The following is a 21,721-nucleotide window of genomic DNA, read 5'->3' as shown; positions in this document are numbered from 1 at the left end:
AGGTAGAATGGACCAAACTGCCTAAAGATAGGCGTGCCAAGCCCATGGCATCATATTCAGAGAGACTTTCATTTGTTCATTCATTTTCTGAACCGCTTAATCCAATTCAGGGTCTGAATCGCATGTTTTCTGCGGTCAGACAGCAACTCCTGACCAGACTGTGTGTACAGTCCACGACTCCGGATTAAGAGCGTTTATTTAAATCCAACTTTCTTTGCTTGTGTTGTCAATCTTTTTATTTATGAGCTGCAAAGAGCTGTTAAGCCAGAAAGAATGTCTTAAGTCTGGGCTTTAATGGAGACTGTGAGTGTCTCATGATAATCTAACTGCTTTACAAAGGGGAAAACAGAGACGACTCGTCATGTTTAAGTATCGGTTTATTTGATTAAAGGAAACTATCGAGCTTTTAAGTTTGGATCATCCCTAAAAATCAACTGACATGAAAATAAAAAGGACCAAAGATGTGATTCATCGTCCCAGATCCATCCGACCACGTTAGAAGATCTTAAATCAAGCTGAATGGAGGCTGTAAATAAAAGGCTGAAATAAAGCGACTCATGGCATCTAACTTTCCAGCACGACGGCTCAGCAGAACTCTTCCAGCTTTACTCATAACCCAGCGGAGACTTTATAAATCTCTCGCTTGCTGAAGATTTAAAAGGTCTAAATAACATCCACCCTGGTATTTCCACATCTCCACACATGATGAGATGCTTGTATTTTTCCAGGGAAGGCTGTAAAACCTGGGCCTGCAGTCTGTGGGTCCTGCCAGCAGCATGAAGGCAAATGACTGGAAGCAGAAGACCGAAGGTAGACAAACTGTGTGAAGTGTTCATAGAATATCTCAGGCTGGGGAACGTTGGATGGAGGGATGAAGGCAGAGAGAGCAGCTCCTTTTAAAATGGAGAGCAGCCACGCTGCTAATGACGTTTTCCCTGTGGTTCTACAACCTGGTCCGACATGGAGAGGGTGGACGGGTCTGTGTTGCTTCTTTTAATCTCTCCTATGTTTTTAGATTACTACACACACACACACACACACACACACACACACACACACACACACACACACACACACACACACACACACACACACACACACACACATACAGGCTCTGCAGGCAAGTTCATTGTTTTGCTTAAAGACAAGTTAGGGAAAAAAAATCCACTTTAACGGATCATTATTTCTTTATTTATTTATATCGACTTTTTATTTTTTATATAATTACAATTATTATATGGATCATTATAATTGATTATAATAGATTATATTAGTTATGATTAATATCATAATAATAATTTTTTTTTATGATTTCTTTCTCTTTTTTGTATCACTGCTATACTTTATAAAATATTCAAAACTTGACTTTTACCCTCTGATTACTAAACTATTTCTAATTATGTGCTTTTGACTGAGTCAGTAAGGTGCCACATAAATACATAAACATTAACTTCATTTGATTTAAACAGTTTTTTCTGTCTTCTTTTATTGAATTTCCTGCTTTTTTATTACAAGAGCTTTCATTTATTTTGAATCCATGTCAACACAACTGACTGAACAAGATAGGTTTGTTAGAAAGGACTAAAACCACAAAACAAGGATAATTTTGTAACATGTAGGTGAGAGAACCGCTACAATCTACAATGCTACAATGGCTGCCTGTCCTTGAGCCGGGTTCTGCCGGAGGTTTCCTTCCTGTTAAAAGGGAGTTTTTTCCTTCCCACTGTCGCCGTGTGCTTGCTCAGGATGGGAGATTGAGTTGGACCTCCAACTTAATCTGTTGGTTTCCTTATATAGGCTGTTATGAATTGGCTTTCATTATGTTTTCTTCTCTGTCTGTAAAGCGTCTTGAGATGGTTTTGCCGTGATTTGATGCTATATAAATAAAGTTGAATTGAATTGAATTGAATCCTGTCTCTGTAATAAAGACAGGATTGTAGGAAAATAAATAAGAAGAACCCAGAAAAATTTGTATGATGCTGCTAATACTGATGATGATGATGGACAATGGGGTGGACTGTGATTATTTCCTCTCAGGAAAATACTAAATTTAATATTTGCTGTAAATATGTAACAAATGTGCAGTTTTATTTAGAAAAAAATTTAATCAAACAAATAACATAAATATTATTAAATAAATATAAAGTTACATTTAAATAAATATTTAATTAAGTTTAGCTTAATTAATTTAATTAGGCTTTAATTTTAAGATTTGAATAATAATGAAAACATTATTGTCATATCTTCATTTCCCACACTTTATTACAACATCTCATAGAGACAACTACAAAAAAAACAACAAAACAATTTTTTTATTTTGAAAAAATAAAATCAAACTGTTACTAAAGAAAGTTATGAGCTTTCTTTAGTTTAGTTTGTCAGTAGCTCCATCTTCTGGATTTAATCGTAAACGACGTTAATGTCTGTGTGGAGGTGCAAGAATGGATCAGCTGAACACAAATGGTGAAATATTTCATTTGGAATAATTTGAAAATAAATGTAATATTCAGATTTTTCACAAAGACTATAAGAAAATATGTAAAGCTGTCCCTCTAGCCCCGATACAGCTGATAAAAAATTCAATTATGTTTTGTGATGTCCAAATTAAACTTCCAAATCTGCTGATTGGAAAGTTGACGACAAAAAATGTGATCACAAATGTTTAAATAATGCTTACAAGAGGCATAATTATCATGATTATAATAAAAAGATCAAATATAGAATATTAAAACAATCCGACAATGTCCAAAAACCACTGGGAATTTCTGAAATGGCCAAAAAAAAAAAAAGTGAAGAAATGCAATTTAAAATTCTTAATAACTACTATCCATCGGCGGAGACGTTGAGGTGTAGAACTGGGTTAGAAGTTGATCCTTGTGGATTTTGTCATGAGAATCCTGAACAAACAGAGCATCTGAGTAAGTAGGAGATTCTGGCAGGATATTCACAGATGGTTAAGTAGTAAAATTAATTCACAGTTAAAGATAATAGTTTTTATAACTCAAAACTTATAAAAGCGATTTCTCTTCTGACAAATATTATTATATTTCTGGGTAAATACCATATTCACAAAAATAAATGGAAAAAAAAAAAACAGATGCCAAATATAGACTGCTTTAAAAATCAATTTAGAATATTTCTGTCCTCCATTAAATATATTAATAATCCTGATCAGACTGTTGCTAATTTTTGTGATCCTGTAAAATGTTTGACCCTGGAAGTTTTTTTTATGGTTCTGTCCATTAACTTTACATAAGAAAATGCCTTGCCTTGTTTTTTTTTGTAATTGTCTCCACGAGATGTTGTAATAAAGTGTGTGTGTGTGTGTGTGTGTGATAAACATGTCTTTATTATTATTCAAATCTTAAAATTAAAGCCTAATTAAATAATTAATCTAAACTTAATTATTTATTTAAATGTAACTTTATATTTATTTAACAATATTTATAATATTTGTTTAATTTTATTTTTCTCTATTTTACATTATTTTACCAAATACTTTACTAGTGGACCACATGTTATTTCTAAAATTGGTGAAGTTATTGTGGTAGTTAGACCTACACCTTACAGATAAATTCATTTTAGACCCACCCAAGATGGCGGCAGGATGAGACAGCGTCTATGTATATTATGTCTATGATATCCATGGAGTTCACGGCTGATTTTGCGACGTCATCGCTCTACGTCATCACCATGCGTCTCTTTCAGTCGCAAAAACAACACGTGAAGAAAACATGGAGATAAGTCCCGTCTGACGTTTAAAGTGTCGGATATCTGAATTAGTTTTACATTAAAAGGAATAAAAGTAAAAAGTAAACCTGAGTTTTTATTCCTAAATCAGCCAAGGAGGTTTTAAAGTCACGTTATCTTCCTCAGCTTTCCTCTGTTAGCCTTTAGCTTCCTAACATCATCATGGAGAGTACGGAGGAAAATGTCACGGAGCTCCACGGAGACGAGGAAATCATTGAAGTCATCGACCTGGACGACACGGATCCTGGTCCAGGTACTGGGAAAGACCAGACAGGGTTCACCTTCCTCCTGTTACAGCTGCTGGACGTGGAAACAATCCCACCTGCTTTCCCTCATTTCTCCCTCTAAGCCAGTTTTTATGTTAAAAAGTGAAGAAGTTGTCTTCCTTCCAGATGATCTGGCTGATGACCTGGAGGATGTTGACATAGAAGAACCTGCTGAGGATGATGATGGTGGTGATGAAGGCTGGGAGACAGAGGATGAGATGGAGGCAGAACAAGACGACAGTGAGCTGACCTTCTCCAGACACACAGGTAAACATCTGGAGCATGTTGATGCAGCAACCCGAGGCTGTGAAGGCCTAACAAGTCTGGGAATGTCCCCTTTGTTCAGGCTCGGTGTTCTGTGTGAGTCTGGACCCGGCAACCAACAGCCTGGCGGTGACCGGAGGAGGAGATGATAAGGCCTATGTCTGGAGGCTGAGCGATGGGGAGCTTCTGCTGGAGTGCACTGGTGAGAGTCAAAAGACTTTGTTGCATCATTAAGGGAAAAAAAAGCAAGAAATCTGAAAGGTTCCCAGGATTTTAAACCAGGGAACAAATCTGGGCAGATCAGAGCTGCAGAATGTGGAACGTAAGAGCAGAAGAAAAGGAGAATTACTCCACATATCAAGCTGGGTGAGACTTTAAACAGCTGTTTGTAAGAAACAGGCAGGGCAAGTATATCTGTATATTACCTTTCATGTACCAGACATGTCAAAGTGCTTTACATGATTGCAGAAAAAAAGCATAAAAGAAAATACAAAGATCATAAATAGTCAAACGAGCCTAATTTAGCATCATTTCCAGCTTTAATTGCATTTTTCTCTGCATTCCCTCGCTGAGAAGGTGGATCTGGTGCAGAGTCATGCACTGTGATGAACATGTGAAAAGCAAACGTCCAGACTAAATGGTCTCCAGGAAGTTCAAAATAACTCTGCATGTTTTAGACTTTCATGTCAACACACATGACCAAGTGAAGCTTTCTGTCTTCCAGTGTTTACACAGGAACTAAATGAGCTGTTTACTAAATAGGAAAAAAACGGAGACTTCATTCAGTTCAACTATGATTTGCTGCATGTTGAAAATGTACAGCGAACATGTCTCCTTATGAAAAATAATAATAAAACTAAATGGCATTCCAGTAGCAGAATCAGAAAGACTTTTGTTGCCTTTATTGTCTTTGAACAAATCAGAGACGAGGAACTTGTTTCTGTGACAAGGTGCTGAATAAAAATAATTATAAAAACACTGAATAATAATATAAAAGTAGAAATACAGCTTTTTTACAAATAAGGTAAAGACATGCAGAGAAATTAACACACACACACACACACACACACACACATATATATATATATATATATATATATATATATATATATATGTATATATATATATATGTATATATATATATTTATATATATATATATGTATATATATATATATATATATATATATGTATATATATATATATATATATATATATATATGTATATATATATATATATATATATATATATATATATATGTATATATATATATATATATATATGTATATATTAGGGACAATTCTTTATTTTGCTGATTTTTGTAGATTAAAAACAAAAAAAATGTATTAAACTTTTTTCTCGTCATTTTTCTTCATTCTAATAAGGAAAAATCAACCCAGTAGCCAGACCATCATTCTGCTGCTATAATGTCCAAGAAGACAAGTAAAAAGATCAATACAAACAATAAAAATGAACATTTTTTTTATAGTGTATTAATTTTATTGGGAAAAAAAAAAGATTTTAAAATTGGGAAGAAAAACATCCAGATTTCCGATTCGGATTCGATTTCCCACCCATAATTTAAAAAATAGATAAACAAACATATATATATATATATATATATATATATATATATATATATATATATATATATATATATATATATATATATATATATATATATATGTGTGTGTGTGTAGTGTGTGTGTGTAGTGTGTGTAATATAAAAGCATGTCAGATGCTAAGATTGGTTCAACTTGCAGATATTCAGGGTGAGAAGTTGTTCTCTGCAGCCTCTAACACTAATCATGTCTGTACAATCCTCACATAGTTTGCAGAACTGTCTATAATATTTGTTAATATTTGTCTGTCTTCACAGGTCACAAAGACTCCGTGACATGCGCCGTGTTCAGCTACGACTCCTCTCTGGTGGCGTCTGGTGACATGAGTGGAGTGATTAAAGTCTGGAGAGTAGAAACCAAAGAGGAGGTCTGGTCCTTCGAGGTGGGAGATCTGGAGGTAACGGCTTGGAGACTTTCAGTCTCTTATCCAGACTTCTTGCATCAGGTGGTGGTTATCTTATAGATCTTCTGAGGATAAAGGAGAGGAGGACGGTTTGAGTCGCGTAATGTTTAGATGATCTGCTAACAGGCTGCTTATAGAAAGCATGATGAGGAAACGTGTGGAAAAGTCCCGTTGTCTCGTAGCTTGTGATGTTTTTGTGGCTCAGTGGTTGGAGTGGCATCCCTGTGCGCCGGTGCTGCTGGCGGGAACAAACGACGGCAGCGTGTGGATGTGGAAGATCCCTGGAGGAGACTGCAAAACCTTTCAGAGTCCTGCGTGCCAGGCCACCAGCGGCAAAGTCCTCCCTGATGGTAAAAGATGGAAAAACAGTCACTGAACGTAAACTCTAAAACTAAAACTAATGTAATGTAGTCATGTGTTTTAAGGATTGGGCTTTTTAGCCAAACAAAGCTTCTGCATGGAGCGTCCTCCTCCTCACACCCCTCTGCAGGATTTTTATAAGTTAATAATTAATAATTATAATAATTTAATCCAGTTATTCTCTTTTTTTTTTTTTTTTTTTTTTACTAGAAATGAAAATTATCAGACATATAGTTGTCCTCATATTTATTCATTAAAGAAAAAAAAACAGCAAAATAAGCTGAGATTGATTAAAGTAATAATAAATAAAATAAATAAAAATTTGATGAAAATCATGACATTTATTTCTAATTCTGGTTCAATAGAAATATTTTTTTAAAAAGCAAACAAATAAGATAATTTATTCCATATTCCATCAGTCATAAAGTAATATTTAGTTGAAGAATCCTTTAATGTTTCCGCTCCAGTCAGGTGTTTTCTGTTCCTCTCAGTCAGACTTCTGCACCTGTTGACAGGTATTTTGTCCCACTGTTCAACAGAAAAGTCTCTCATTTGTCCAGGACACATTTGTTTCTTTGTTTGTTTTTTCTTCAACTCAATTAAATGAAAAAACAGTGTCTTATATTACTAAATGATATTTTTGCAAATTTTTAGTTATTGTTCCTTTTTTAAGTTATTTGAGTGACTGTTGTAAATTCAGCTTTTCTTTAATGAAAGGAGATAAATACATATGAGCACAACTGTATGGAGGCGATAATCTTAGAAAAATACACTTAATAATGACATAAAAAACTTTTATTTTGAAAAATCACATCGCTGATTTGGTTTGTTTAGTCTTTTACTGAAATCTAATCCAGGTATTATCTTTTCTTACTAGAAATGAAAATGATCAGACATATGGAGGCGAAAATCTTAGAATAATACGCTTAATAATGACAGAAAGAACTTTTATTTTGAAAAATCACATAACTAAAAAATTTAGTTTAGATAAAATCATAAATAATGATCCTAAATAAGTCATTTTTTAACCATTTGGAGCGACGTATAACTGGGAACAAACACCGTGTTTAACGGCTTGTTTAAGTTTAAGCAGTAAATCAGTTGTGTCTCTACGTCCAGCTTCTTTCAGACTTCTTCATAATAAAGTCGTGTCTGCACCGCGATGGGAGCACGTTACTCCTGTACTGGTCTCCCCTTTCAGATTTTATTCATCGTTTTAAATGTTTGCACGCTACGACCCGCCTTCTGCAACTGATCTTCTGCAGCCCGATGCTCCATGAAGAGTCTGAAGGTCTACAGACCAGATCCTGCTGGCAGAACCTAAAACCAGGATCAGGACTAGAGGAGATGGAGGTTCCTCTGGCAGCTCCCAGACCGTAGACCAGTTCAGCTCTATGTTAGATCCTCACACTCCTCGGACCAGTCTAAGTCCGACATGGAGACCCATTTCTCCTCCCAGCCGTTTAAAACTTCACTAAACAGGCTATTTTACCACGTTTACAGATTGTTTTATAGTATTTTATAACCACAGATAGTTTTATTTTTACTTTTAGACTTGATCTTAATTTAATTTTAATTGTGTGAAGCTCTTTGTTCAACGCTGCTTGTCTTAGTGTTTGTCAACCACTGTAAGCACGTAGGAAATGACCCAGTTTCACCTGATTGGTCCAAAAAGCAGCTCTGTGTTCATCCTAACACCTGAAAGATCATAAAATTCCTTCTTGTGTTTATCTGATTTCTATTCAAGAGGCTTTGACAAGATGGACTTTATATTCATTATATGGGTTTTTTATTTTTTTATTTTTTAATAAATCACGTGATTTTTCAGTGGAAAAAAGTGCTTTGGCTCCAAAAACTCTGGTGTTGAATGTGCTATAAAAATAAAGATTGAGTTGAATTAAGTAAACAAGCCTCTCAGATACAGTTTATGTGTGAATATCTCACAAAACGACGACATTTTCCTCCCATTTGACCTGTCGTCCACACCGAAGCACAGATTTATGGGATTAAAAATGGTTGGACCAGAATGCAGATTTAATTTGTGCACCTGAAGATGTTTCCGTTTCCTTCAGGTAAGCGGGCTGTGGTGGGTTATGAAGATGGAACGGTGCGCGTGTGGGACCTGAAGCACGGAAATGCTATCCATGTCATTAAAGGTAATGTTAACACATAACTACAGTCTGCCTTTGTGTAGCTTTTATCTGCTGATGTGGAATTTAAAAGAAGCTCCTCCACACAGGAGACGAACACATACGATGGATTTATCATTCAGGATTTATCACGACTGGTTTGGTTGTGTTCATATGAGGATGTCAGAAAAAAAGCCCTGAATTTAAAGCACTTTAAGAAAACATTTTTAAAAGTTGTAATAGCGAGTTGTTGTGCAGGTCAGGACGGACACCAGGGGGCGCTGACCTGCCTGGCATGCAACCAGGACGGCTCTCTGGTTCTGACGGGTTCTGTGGACGGCCGTGCCAAGCTCATCAACACTGTCAGCGGAAAGGTAGAACCCTGCGAGGACGCTGGAGATGGAAGAGAGGGGTGTCTGTAAGCAGCTGCTGGTGTTTGTGCTTTTCTCCCGAAGGTGGTCGGAGTGTTTTCTGTGGAGGGAGGCAAAGCGAAGGGACCGCACGACGATGAAGAGTCCAACTCCGTTGAATCTGTGGGATTCTGCAACGTGTGAGTGAAACGGTGAAAGTACGAAGCTTCCTGAGACGAAAAGGCAAAATAAACACACAGGAATCTCTGCTGTCCTTCCCAGCCAGCCTCTCATCGCCGTGGCGTACCTGGACGGGACTCTGGCCATCTATGACCTGTCGACGCAGGTGCTGAGGCACAGGTGCCAGCATGAGGTATAAAAGTACACCAGCACGGAGGGCTTGTTTGTTGACGATGTTCATTCATTTTCAGAAGCGCTTAATCCAACTCTGGAGCCTATCCCAGCAGTCTATCCCAGGTACACTCTGGACAGCTTGCCAGTCCATCGCAGGGCTGTTTACTATGTTAAACCACCAGGGCTCTTCAAACGGCGGCCCGCGGGCCACATGCGGCCCAGAACCAACCTCTATGCGGCCCAGCTTTATGTAAAAGAATAAATATATTAATCAAGAACCTTCAGTCATTCCTACAATCCTACAGTTTTGCGGACCATGAATGCAACACTTGGTTGCCTAGCGACATTAACCCCAGCGCGTGTTGTTGTGTTTTGAAGTTGTAAGATCAGCGCTAGCAAGCATGTCGCTCTCTGTCCCAAAACGTGAAATTAACAACAAAAACCGCAGATTTAACCCCGTCTGGACTGATAAGTATGTGTTTATTTTTCCGTCACATTCGTGCGCCAAACCAATGTGTTTAAATATGCGATGAGTGTGTAGCGGTGTTTAAAGATTACAATGTGAGGAGGCACCACATGGAGAAGTTTAGCTTGATATGACCTTTTTATTTTATAGGTTAGGAGAAAAATAGGCTCTGACTGGAATTTTGATTATTATTTATTTTCTTCCCTTACTTTATTTACTGCCTCTGATCAATTTTTTATGTGAAAATCTGGCCCACCTAAACATCTAATTAAGTAGCCCAGCCATAGACTGTATATAAAAGATGGGCGGAGCCTCCGTGACGTCACGTATACGTTTCTAAAGAGCTGAATTGAAGCTCTGTGGGTGGTTTCTACCATCACCATCTTGGCAGGGGCATATGTGTCGTCTCGCCCAGAAAATACAAATCTGGGCAAAGAGGTGGAGCTGAGAGGGGGGCTGTGAGCGTCATGGTGGATGATTGACATCTAGCGAACTCCAAGCTTTCTGTAGCTAAGAGCTAACCGAGCTAACCCAGAGATAACAGGAGCTAACCAGCTAACGGAGGTAAGCGGGCTAAAGCTAAGTCACGTTGTTAGCCGTCTTAAAACCGCGGTTGTTCTACGTTCTTCTGACTTGAAGCGGGAGATCGGGCACCTGTCAATCAAAAGGACACGCCCCTAAATTTGCCGAACTTTGAGATTGAATTACTTTAAAACAGGCGAGTTAGAAAAAAATTCACTCCGCCCACAGTTGTCATGAAGGTAAACCTGACCTATGAAACCTAAAATGGATTTTTGAACCAGGCTGGAAACATGTCTATTTCTATTGTGAAGTTGGTCTTTTTAACATGGGAGTCTATGGGGATTTGCTCTGTTTTGCAGCCCCTAGTGGATGAAGGGGGAACTGCAGTTTTATGCACTTCTGTATCGGCTTCACTTTTAACCACTGGAGGCTCCGTCCATCTTTCATATGGGGTCTAATGGTTAAAACCTGCTTTAGTCAGATTCCAACATGTCAGCTGTACTCTCTGTGGTCCTCCAGGCCGGCATTGTCCGTCTGCAGTGGGAAGACTCTTCTTCTGTGGTGGCCACCTGCAGTTTAGACGGAGCGCTGCACTTGTGGGACGGTCGCTCCGGTAACATGTTGTCCGAGTACCGCGGCCACACCGGAGAGATCCTCGACTTCGCCGTCAACCGGTAAGACTGCAGGAATAGAGTGTTGCTAGAGCTTAAAAAAACCCGTTATTTCTCTGATGATTTTTCATTTCGTCATAGATAAAAGCTTTATTTTGTCCTTCTCATGCGTCATTAGTTAGGTAGATTATTCACAGTGACAACAGAGCTACTGCTGGAGTAGTTTCTTCAGCTCAACGCTGTCCTCGTCTCTCCTCAGGGAAGCATCTCTGGCAGTAACCGCCTCAGGCGACAACCAGGCGAAAGTCTTCTGCCTCCAGAGACCTGATCGGTAAAAGAAAGGCCGAACACAGAGAGAAGAGGAAACGCAACAAGAGAAACAGACTTTTTATTATCTCACACTGGAGAACATTTCTTTCCTTTCTGGATTCTCCTATTTGACCTCATTTTTGTAGAATTGTACCAGCTGTGCTGTAGATGTTTGAGCTACTACAAGCACACACAAAACTAAAACAAAATGTTTCTATTTTAGACTTTAAGATGCTGAAAGATGTGAAAACGTGAGACTAAACAAAGTCCTGTTCAGAGAGTGATCTTTAATGTTGAGTCCTCCGGAAGATGTTTGCGCTGAAGAGGAAAGCATCTCTTCTGTCATTCGCCAGCTGGTTGGACTTTCCCTGAAGGTGTGTGTGGTCCTCCATTCAGACTTCAGCTATTTCTTGTAAACTCAAATGTAAATACAAAGAAAATAAACAAATATTCCCGGGGTTGAAATGAAAATGAATTGTCAGCGACTGTTTTGTGTCTTGTGTTCCCTTAGTTTATATTTATCCATCTATTTTTATCAGTGTTTATCGCTTGTGAGACAAAGATGCAGCGTGAAGCTCGCTGATACTGGAGGACAGCGTTTTTATTCCATGGGTCACGGTGACAGAAAACGTAGAAAAAGATCTTAGTCTTTTACTGATTGAAATCTAATCCAGTTCTCTTTTTTTACTAGAAATGAACATTATCAGACATATGGAGGTGATAATCTAAAAAAATACGCTTAATAATGACATAAAGAACTTTTATTTTAAAAACAATCACATAATGGAAAAATTTAATTCCGATAAAATTATAAATACTGATCCAAAATAACAAATTTTTGTACCATTTGGAACAACGTGTAACTGGGAACAAATGCCATCAAAACCACCAGTGGGAGTCCGAAACGATGTACTAAGTTGTCTACTTTAAGTTCACCCTGCTCGTATCGGGTTGGACCCCTTTTATCTTTACAGCCATCATAATTCTCTGTGAGAGCTGGAGATCACGGCCAGATAAAACCAACATGACCACGTCTTCTGACCGTGACTTCTAGCTCTCACTTCAGCGATTTGCGGCTGAGTGTGAAACCGCTGGGATCCAAATCTGAGACCATGGTCCTCAGCCGGAATAGGGTGGATTGCCCTCTCCGGGTCGGGGGTCAGGTCCTGCCTCAAGTGGAGGAGTTTAAATATCTCGGGGTCTTGTTCACGAGTGAGGGAAGGATGGAGCGCGAGATCGCCAGCCAGAAGGCGAAGCTCTCCATTTACCAGTCGATCTACGTTCCTACCCTCACCTATGGTCATGAGAGCGTCTTGGCTGCATCCTGGCGAATGAGGTGGGGCTGGATATCAAACGCCGGCCCCTCAACTTTTTGATTGGATTAACCCTAACCCTAACCCCCTGCCCATTGGACATCCAGCCCCGCCCCATTCTCCAGGCTGCAGTCCGGGGTTTTTGATGGTCATGAGCTGTGGGTCGTGACCGAAAGAAGGAGATCTCGTATACAGGTGGCTGAAATGAGTTTCCTCCGCAGGGTGGCCGGGCTCTCCCTTAGAGATAGGGTGAGGAGCTCGGTCATCCGGGAGGAGATCAGAGTAGAGCCGCTGCTTCTCCACGTCGAGAGGAGCCAGTTGAGGTGGCTCGGGCATCTGGTCAGGATGCCTCCTGGACCTCCCTGGTGAGGTGTTCCAGGCACGTCCCTCTGGGAGGAGACCCCGGTGAAGACCCAGGACACGCTGGAGGGATTACATCTCTCAGCTGGCCTAGGAACACCTCGAGATCCCCCCCGCAGAGTTGGCAAATGTGGCTGGGGAGAGGGAAGTCTGGGCTTCCCTGCTTAGGCTGCTGCCCCCGCGACCCGACCCCGGATAAGCGGCAGAAGATGAATGAATGGATGGATCACTCCTGAACAAGACCCTGAGATATTTAAACTCCTCCACTTGAGGCAGGACCTCAATCCAGACCCGGAGAGGGCAATCCACCCTATTCCTTCCATATATTCTCATTTTTAATATAGTGCAAAAGCTTTATGAGGTGTTTCAGGACAAAGCCAGCTGTTGGAGTCTGTTTATGAAGAAATGTACTTTTCTTGTATGTTTGTATTTTCCCAAGTGCTTCATCAATCATTGTAAACGTTGTTAAACTGCTCTGATGCTGTTTAAGTTTGTCTTAATCTTCTCAAAGATAAAATACACGGGGGAGTCTTTGTGTAAATAAAACTATGCCCAGTAGACCACTTCAAGTTGTGTGAAACATTTCCCGTCAAATGATGGGATGAGTGAAACATTAGCAATAGTTTACAGCCCCGACACATATTTCCTACAAGAGAGGCAACACATGAACTCAGCACTTGCTTGCTAAGAAGAGGGATGAATGTGACTGTGTATGTTTGTGTTACTGTGTAACTGATTGCTGGATATCTGGTGGAAAGTGAGGCAGTCACATTGCAGCAGTTCCTCACAGCTGTGTACAGTTACTCGTGTTAATGGCTCAGAGATTCAGAGACGAGTAAACAGAGCTTTGACTGGTTACCCATTCACTGATGAAGACCAGAATGGACAAATACAGAGAAATTATTCACTATAATCGCTTTGGCTCTCTGAACGCCAAATTAATATTAAATGTTGGGTTTCAAGGGCTTTTACTTTGGAGGGGTGGGATTCAGAAACAGGTTTTTTTTGTCTTCTGTTCTTCCCCTCCTCCTGGTTACAGAGTAGAATGAGGAAAAACATCTGTCTGAAGGTATCCTGTGCCCAAGTGCTTCTTCCTTTTGCCTCAGTGTGCAAAGAAAGGCTGTGTACCTAGATGTGTACATGCATGACTCACTCAGACACGCAGTGAAATGTTTGCACTCACCGAGTGGACCGAGTGGTCTGATGATGCATAAAGATGTGTAATATCTTAATGCATTGTTCATTTTGAAAAGAAAAAAGCTGCTCCTGCCTGCTGCAGTGTTTAGGGACAGCAGGACATTTTCCCTCATCAGTCAGATTGCTTTTATTACAGTTCTTACTGTAATTTTTTATTTCCAAGCTGAATTTAATGAACAATAACTGCATAATTGTAATGCTTTGGTTTTTTAATGCAGATGGAAATAGATAGAAATGACCAAACTCACATATAAAAACAACGTTCCAGAGAATTTGGAGTGTTAAGAACCAATCCTTGATATTTTTCCAGCTTCACACGTTCCATCTTGATGTTGCCGTCCTTCTGGATTGCTGTATCTGTCCATACTGCCTTCCTGATTAGCTTGACAAGCAGCACAATGTCTGGTTGGTTAGTTAACAGCAGTTTATCAGTCTGGATCTGGAAGTCCCACAGGATCTGGGCTTGATCATTCTCTATCATCTTTGACAGTGTCTCCTATCTTGACTGTGAGACTTCCAGCTCAAACGCAGGACAGATGTTCTCGTTTCCATTCTAGCCACCCAGTTACGACATTGCACCCAGCTTTACATCTAACTACTGTATATTGACCATCTTTACACAGCCTGGAGCTGAGGTCATGGGATTTAATTTTACATTATGTATATTTTAAAAACAAAAGAGGTATGTACCTTTTGGATTTAATTTTACTGGCTGGCAAAATAAAATAAAATAAAATAAAATAATTTTTGAATAAAGATGGGTTTCAGGAGGATTAAAAACAAAACAAAAGAAACAATAAAAAAACAGATAATAACTAAACTTGTGACTTAATGTAATTGTGCTTTTCTGTATGATAGCTGGGATGGACTTTGCCACATATTAACCTTATAAATATGAAAAGGAAGAAAAAATTGATGGATAAATTCAATATTTGGTCTTAATTGTGTTTACAGAGCCCCTAGCCTTTTTGGATGGAAAAAAAATGTTGATTTGCTGTATTTAAAAAACAAAGATATAAAATATAAAACTCCATGTTCTCTGCAGATTAGTTTTAAATTCATTATCTGCATTGATAAAGAAACAAACAAACAAAAATTAAAACGATATTTCAACCCTTAGCTGAAAACAGCGTTAGCTAAAGTCTTCAGGAAAAAAGCTTAATTCATCTTATCGCGCTACCTTTTCCCCCCACTGTTTACAAAAATAAAGCCTATTAGTTCACATTTACTGGAGTTCCTGGAAAGCCTGGATTCTCTATCTCCTGCTCTGGAAGATGTTGTGCTTTCATGTCCAGCCTGTGTAGTGTCTTTTCAGAAGCTCCACGACTCAGGAACATTTCTGTTTAAAACTATTATCTGATGGCTGAGCATCCATCTCTACAAGAACCAGGTCTGCTCCAAACTATCAGGGAAGGAGTCTTCCGTGTTTGGCTAACAAAACAGCTCGCTGCAGACCTTCCATCCAACAATCTGTTTAAACATGAGATGTCCGTGACAGTTGTTAGGATTCAGTCGTACACAACGTTGTATTAATGTTTGGTTCATCCTTGGGCTAAACAAAAGAAGCGAATACCTAAAAGTAGGGAATATGTACATGAGACAGAGTTCAAATTTGGTCATGATAGACAAAAAATGTAGACGTAACAGGAGATTTACACCAACCAAACAAGCTTTCAGCAAAAACAGCACATTGACCTGGTTTGTATTTAAACTAATGTTGATTTGAACAGCCAGTCATAAATGTGGGGTTTAGGAATTTCACTTTCAAGTTTTCACATTAACGTTAGCTTAATGTTACACACTACACCTTCTAATTACTTGTAAAGACCTTTTTTCACACTTTTGCTTGGAGAAATGATCCAAATTACATGTATTATTTAATTAACAATCTTTAGAAGAGTTGGTGGGTGTATTTCTTATCATTTTAGATTAAAAATACAAAAGCTGTTGCAGCTGTTATGCTAACGCCAAATCCACTCAACTAGCTAATGTGCAGAAAGCAAACCTTCTAATCAGATTAAAAAACAGGTCAATGGCCGGTATTGTAGGCTAATTATAGTCTCTCAGCCTTAAACTAGCTCAGTTGATGAAATTATTTAAGAAATTTTCATGTTGTATGCTTAAAAAATCAGATGGCTAGGAGGCTAATAGCAGCTGAGTAGTTTTGGCTCCAAAATTACATTACAACTAGAATTATTTTTGTTCTCTTCAATCCCCTTACCACAAGGTTAACGTTGATAAAGGTGATTTATTATGAAGGATGAAAATCAATGGTTTGAGTTGAAAACTTTGGTTACAAAGTGAAACAGACTCAATGGGTGTAAAATCCTCATTTTAATTAGATTTGATCGAACTAGCTCCCAGAAAGCAAATATTGGTCTAAATATGGTCCTTATCTGAACCATAAGGGCAAAATATTTCCCAAGTTAGACCCAAATGTGTCTGCAAAAGCATGTTTTGTCATTGTGCAAGGGTTATTGATTATCTGAAATATAACATCCAACTGATTTGTCATCCGAAACACCCCAAAGCTCCATTTTCCCTAAAGTTCAGCATCTATGTGGTCCCACTGGGAACATGGAAACAAAATATCATAACTATATGAAGCAAAGCCGGATTATCCAATGGGCATTAAGGACACAGGCCCAGGGGCTGACTCATACTTGGGGCCCATGTGGGGCAAACATCAGCAGTTTGGACAAGAAACAAAACGTATATAAAAAGATCGTTACACCACTACCAATAGTGTATTGCTCTTGGTACCATTGGCTGAGAGATGTTAGAAATGTTGTTTCACACTGTATCATTCATAATTTTCACAATGTCGTGGTGGGAAAGGGGGCCCCTGGAGCACTCTGGGCCCAGGGCCCTGTGCATTTTTAATCCGCCCCTGATATAAAGACACTCTGAAGACACATCAGCCAAAGATGAAACCCAGATATAAAAGTTTTAATCAATCGCTTCAAGGACTGGGACTCTGCCATGAATGTTCCACAATGTATGTATAATGTATAATGTATCATTAAGCATTATATGGAGTGACACTTTGACAGAGCACATGATGTGGGGGAAAATAAACACAAATCTGAAAGATCTTATTATCATTTTCAAGCAGCAGCAGCAGCTTTTTACTCTCTTCCATTCATGGATTTCAGTCCTGGATGATGGTGAATGGACATTTGGCCATGGACAGATGCTACTTGGTCAGGGGTTCGTGGATGCTGCCCTCATTCCCAGCAACTCTCCTCAGGAAACGATGCTTTCAGAATGACGACTGCCTCCTCCTCCTTTTATAGCACACTTCCTCCTTAAAGTATCTGAGGCAGCAGCTGCATGCTTTGGTGCTCAGTCCCTGTCTGACTTTGTGGTGTGGCTTGCAAAGGCTGTCGGGGTCGGGTTTACTGAAACCAGTCGTACGTGATAAAGACGAGGCTCCTGTGGTTAATGCTGAATCTTCTAATCGGTCTTACTGGTGGACATGATGAGCAGAAAGTATTTTTTAGTGAAATGTCTTCTCACAGATGAAACAGAACTGGACTGCTCATCACAAAAAGGTAAATACTTTTCTAACAATAAAAAAAAAAAAGTAAAACATCTTTGTTTATTATATACGATTTCATTGTTGCAACATTTCACGTTGTTTTATTTTCAACTATATAAAATCTATTTAATTCTAGTTCTGTTTTTTATAGTGAAGGAAAGTTTTGGCAATTGTCCTTAAATAAATGTAAGAAGAACTCTGATGACTGCATAAAAAGAAACTCTTTTCCAGTTAGAAAGCAATAATTACTGTTTGACCAGTAAGTCTAAACAAAACATTTACTTGTGTAAATTTAACTTTTTCATTCCTTTAAAAAATACTGAAGCCACACCAAGACATTTAAGTGTTTCAGGGATGTTGCAATGCTTATTTATAAACCAAATGCAAATATTACCAAGTGTAATATTTTCGCAGGGGTTACAAGTGACTGTAAGAACATGTGTGCATCTTATTCTAACTATAAACTGTTAAATTATCCACACCCAGGTTATGCATCAGTTCCTATGATATGATAGAGAGAAAGGGCGCTGTAACCTCAGAGTCCAGGCTGATAAATTATTAAACAACAGCAGCCTAATGTCTATTAACATGTGTTCCTATATGCTGTTGACTTACACAGAGGCGATATTTGTTTCTGTAGTGAGGAGACAACAGAAAGGCACAAGGCCAGTTGGAGTTGCAGAATTTTACGCTTCCAACGTGTGACTTTACTTCAGCAAGGGCTCAAAGTGGCTCTGTGAAGGCATCACAATGTAAATGTGGCAAACATAAATAGTAAATTCACTCTAAAAGTTCTGCTCAAGTCGATTCTTGAAGCTGCACGGCGGCCAAGTAGCTGGGAACAATTTTAAGTGGTGCTATTTTCATAGCAGTAGCAGCTCTGAAGCAGTTTGCAATTCTTACAATTCAGTGTTGATCAAAGGTTTTTCATCTAAAAGTATTTAAAAGATAAGGATTTTTTTTTAACCCGACGGTGAGTTTTTTTTAAAAGTGCATCATTACTGATTCAATCTCTTCCTGTTTGGTTTGATTTCACAATCAATTTAATGGAATTTACGCTGCTCTGCCTTCTTCTGCATCTTTCCATTTGACGTTTTGTCCTGCTGTCCTGCTAATCTCTCTGTGCTGCTGAATGCAACAAGGCTGTCAGGTGATCTAATGAATTTGTTCAGACCACTTTGACAATATTTTTTGTCTTTGTAGGTTACCTGTGGCTTGATGGGACTGGCTGCAAATGAAAGGACATAAATACCACCGAAGATGGACCACAATAACTCCAACGCTTTGCTTTCTGAGAAGCGGCTCATCTACGCCATCACTGTGCCACTTTCCACCTCCATCATCATAGCCAATCTCGTCATCATCTCCGGCATCTCCTGCAATCGCCAGCTCCACAACACGCCCAACTACTTCTTCCTCAGCCTGCTAGTGGCTGACATGAGCACAGGCTTGGCGCTACCTTTCATCCCGTTGATGGGTCTGAACCGAGAGTTGAGTTTCCACTCCTGTCTGGTGGCACATGTGTTTCCAAATTTCCTCTTTCTGGCCTTTTTGTTCAACTTGGTGATGGTCCACTATGAGCGCTACATCTGCATCATTGACCCTCTGCATTACAACAACTTGTGGATGCATCGGAGCTTCCCTTTAGCGTTGCTTGTCGTGTGGACGCCTCCCCTCCTGTATGCATCTCTGCCTGCTTTTGGGTGGAACAACTGGACGGGACCAGATTGGAACGGCTGCTGTGAGAGTTCCCAGAACTTGTTGCTCTCAAACTGCTCCACAAACCGCACTACCTGCTGCTCCTCCCGACGGGTGTTCCCCAATGCTTTCATCTACCTGGAGGTATACGGTCTGGTTTTACCTGCTATTCTTTTCATTGCTGGTATGACTGGCCGTGTTTTGTGCATCACCCGAGGCCAGCTAAAGAACATCCGCCGCCTTCACCGCGCAGTGGATCGAGGGAATCAGGCCTCAGACCAGGAGCAGAGGCTCAACCTGCGGTATACTCGCTGCGTGGTGGCTGTGTCGCTGACTTTTCTGGCCTGCTGGGTTCCCTACCTTATTTACATGCATGTCTGCATTGCCTTCTTAATCAGTGAGACCAAGTGGAATTCCACCACTCACATCGTGCTGTCTTGCACTGGTATCGGAAGCATGGCTGTGGTGCCGCTGGTGCTCGGCCTGGCAAACAGACAGTACACAGAACCAGCATACAAACTTTTCATGAAACTCAGAGACAGGTGGAGAAGGACACGTGGATCAGAAGAGACGGCAGTCTGAAGTTACGTTCATGAACTCAAATATTTATGAAGCTTTTTTTCTGTAAAAGATAAGTTTACAGTGAAAAGATAAACTTCCATAAGCTGTTGGGTCGTGTCCGCCTCCCTTTATGTGCATTAATTCTTTCATAAAATGGGAAAAAAAGCACCTTAAGTGAGTATAAAATAAAAATGTCTGCAAAAAGGAAAGATAGTTGTGTCAAATTTCAACCCTTCATTTATTATTATCTCATGCAATTCTTCACATTCCACATGGAGGGCATGAAAACGTGGTGCATTCAGCCATGGGACTGTAGCGCAACATGTTAGGTGTTTCATGTTCAAAGTTACGCAGTACTGCCCTTTCTTTCTTTCTGAGGACATTTTCTTACAACCTGGTTTAGTTCAGACAAGAAACATTACTTGGTTATGGGCTGAAATCAAAATGACAAAAATCCTATTTGGTGGTGAAAACCTTCCTTTTGCTCTGCGATGGACTGGCGAGCTGTCCAGGGTGTACCCTGCCTTTCGCTCAAAGCCAGCTGGGATAGGCTCCAGCTTCCCCGCGACTAACTGGATTAAGCGGTTAGGAAAATGAATGAATGGATGAATGAACCCTCTTTTTTTTTTAAATTGTTATTTCATACTAATTGATTTATACTTTGATGGTTGTCTTGGTGACACAGCAACACCGTACTTGTTCACTCTCAGAAAAAAGTACCTGATTGTACCTTTGTGGATACAAAGGGTTGTCACTGGAATGGTAATTAATTTCTTCTGAGGTGTTTGCGTTGGGGAAGGACAGTTTAGTACAGTTCAGTTAACCCTGATCTCTGTTGCATTTCCAAAGCCAACGGTACCCTTAGCAGGTAGGTGGTGTGCCAGACGGAAAGTGATAGATGTCTCTGCTGTAGTAGCGTGATGTTATAGCACCTTCATTACATAACAGTGCAGAATTTAAATTTTTTAATTTAACCTTTATTTGACCAGGAAAGTCCCATTGAGGTTAAGAACCGCTTTCTCAAGGGAGTCCTGGCCAAGAGGCAGCAAGAGTTACAGACAATTTACATGTTACCACTTAAACAGAACAAATAATTAAAAGCAATTACAACTAAAGCAAAGACATCTCAAAATCTCTCACTCTGGACTTAAAAACGTTCAAAGAAATAAGTTGGGACAATTTCCAGTCTCTCTGCAAAGAATTCCACGTAGACGGAGTGGAGTAGATAAAGGCCCTTTTTCCCAGTTTTGTGCAGGCAAATGGAACATAAACCATCAAATGATGGTTCGATTGCAAAAAATAAGAATCAACACATCTCTGTGTGATTAAATCCCAGATGTAGGATGGCAGCAGACCAAGCACGGCCTTATAAATAAAAATATACCAATGCCCCGTTCTCCTGATGGACAACGAAGGCCATCCTACTCTAAAATACAATTCACAATGATGGGTCATGCTTTTACAATTCGTAATAACGCAACACAGAAGAGGTTTGTGTCTTTCTTCTTGTTGTGTTGCCTTAAACAACCAAAAAGCCACCGTACATTTACATATGGCAGTTTTTCAACTTTGTTCCTGATACAAAGTTGCACATGAAGGGGATGGTTCTCGCAACCAAACAATGGATCAACACTGCCAAGCTTCAG

General features: G+C 39.4%; 2 protein-coding genes across 2 annotated transcripts; both read left to right on the top strand.

Moving 5' to 3' along the window:
* Window positions 1-3,707: 3,707 nt before the first annotated feature.
* On the top strand, window positions 3,708-11,856 carry aamp (angio-associated, migratory cell protein). The gene is made up of 11 exons (XM_079264237.1): window positions 3,708-4,003; window positions 4,143-4,283; window positions 4,363-4,482; window positions 6,159-6,298; window positions 6,510-6,654; window positions 8,737-8,820; window positions 9,052-9,167; window positions 9,249-9,343; window positions 9,426-9,516; window positions 11,005-11,159; window positions 11,356-11,856. Exons 1-11 carry the CDS (start codon window positions 3,913-3,915, stop codon window positions 11,429-11,431), a joined length of 1,254 nt encoding a protein of 417 aa, XP_079120363.1. The 5' UTR covers window positions 3,708-3,912; the 3' UTR covers window positions 11,432-11,856.
* A 7,217-nt stretch (window positions 11,857-19,073) lies between these two features.
* gpbar1 (G protein-coupled bile acid receptor 1) lies at window positions 19,074-20,096 on the top strand (the record flags this gene model as incomplete). The annotated part of the gene is made up of 1 exon (XM_079264045.1): window positions 19,074-20,096. Exon 1 carries the CDS (start codon window positions 19,077-19,079, stop codon window positions 20,094-20,096), a length of 1,020 nt encoding a protein of 339 aa, XP_079120171.1. The 5' UTR covers window positions 19,074-19,076.
* Window positions 20,097-21,721: the final 1,625 nt, after the last annotated feature.

Source organism: Telmatherina bonti, assembly GCF_933228915.1.
Source record: "Telmatherina bonti genome assembly, chromosome: 24".
NCBI classification, from domain to species: domain Eukaryota; kingdom Metazoa; phylum Chordata; class Actinopteri; order Atheriniformes; family Telmatherinidae; genus Telmatherina; species Telmatherina bonti.
This window is presented reverse-complemented; position numbering and strand designations above follow the sequence as displayed.

Coding starts and splice junctions, on each gene's coding strand:
- aamp (XM_079264237.1), top strand. CDS start 3,913: ATGGAGAGTACGGAGGAAAATGTCACGGAGCTCCACGGAGACGAGGAA. Junction 4,284..4,362: donor GACCTTCTCCAGACACACAG/GTAAACATCTGG, acceptor CCCTTTGTTCAG/GCTCGGTGTTCTGTGTGAGT. Junction 6,299..6,509: donor TCGAGGTGGGAGATCTGGAG/GTAACGGCTTGG, acceptor TTTGTGGCTCAG/TGGTTGGAGTGGCATCCCTG.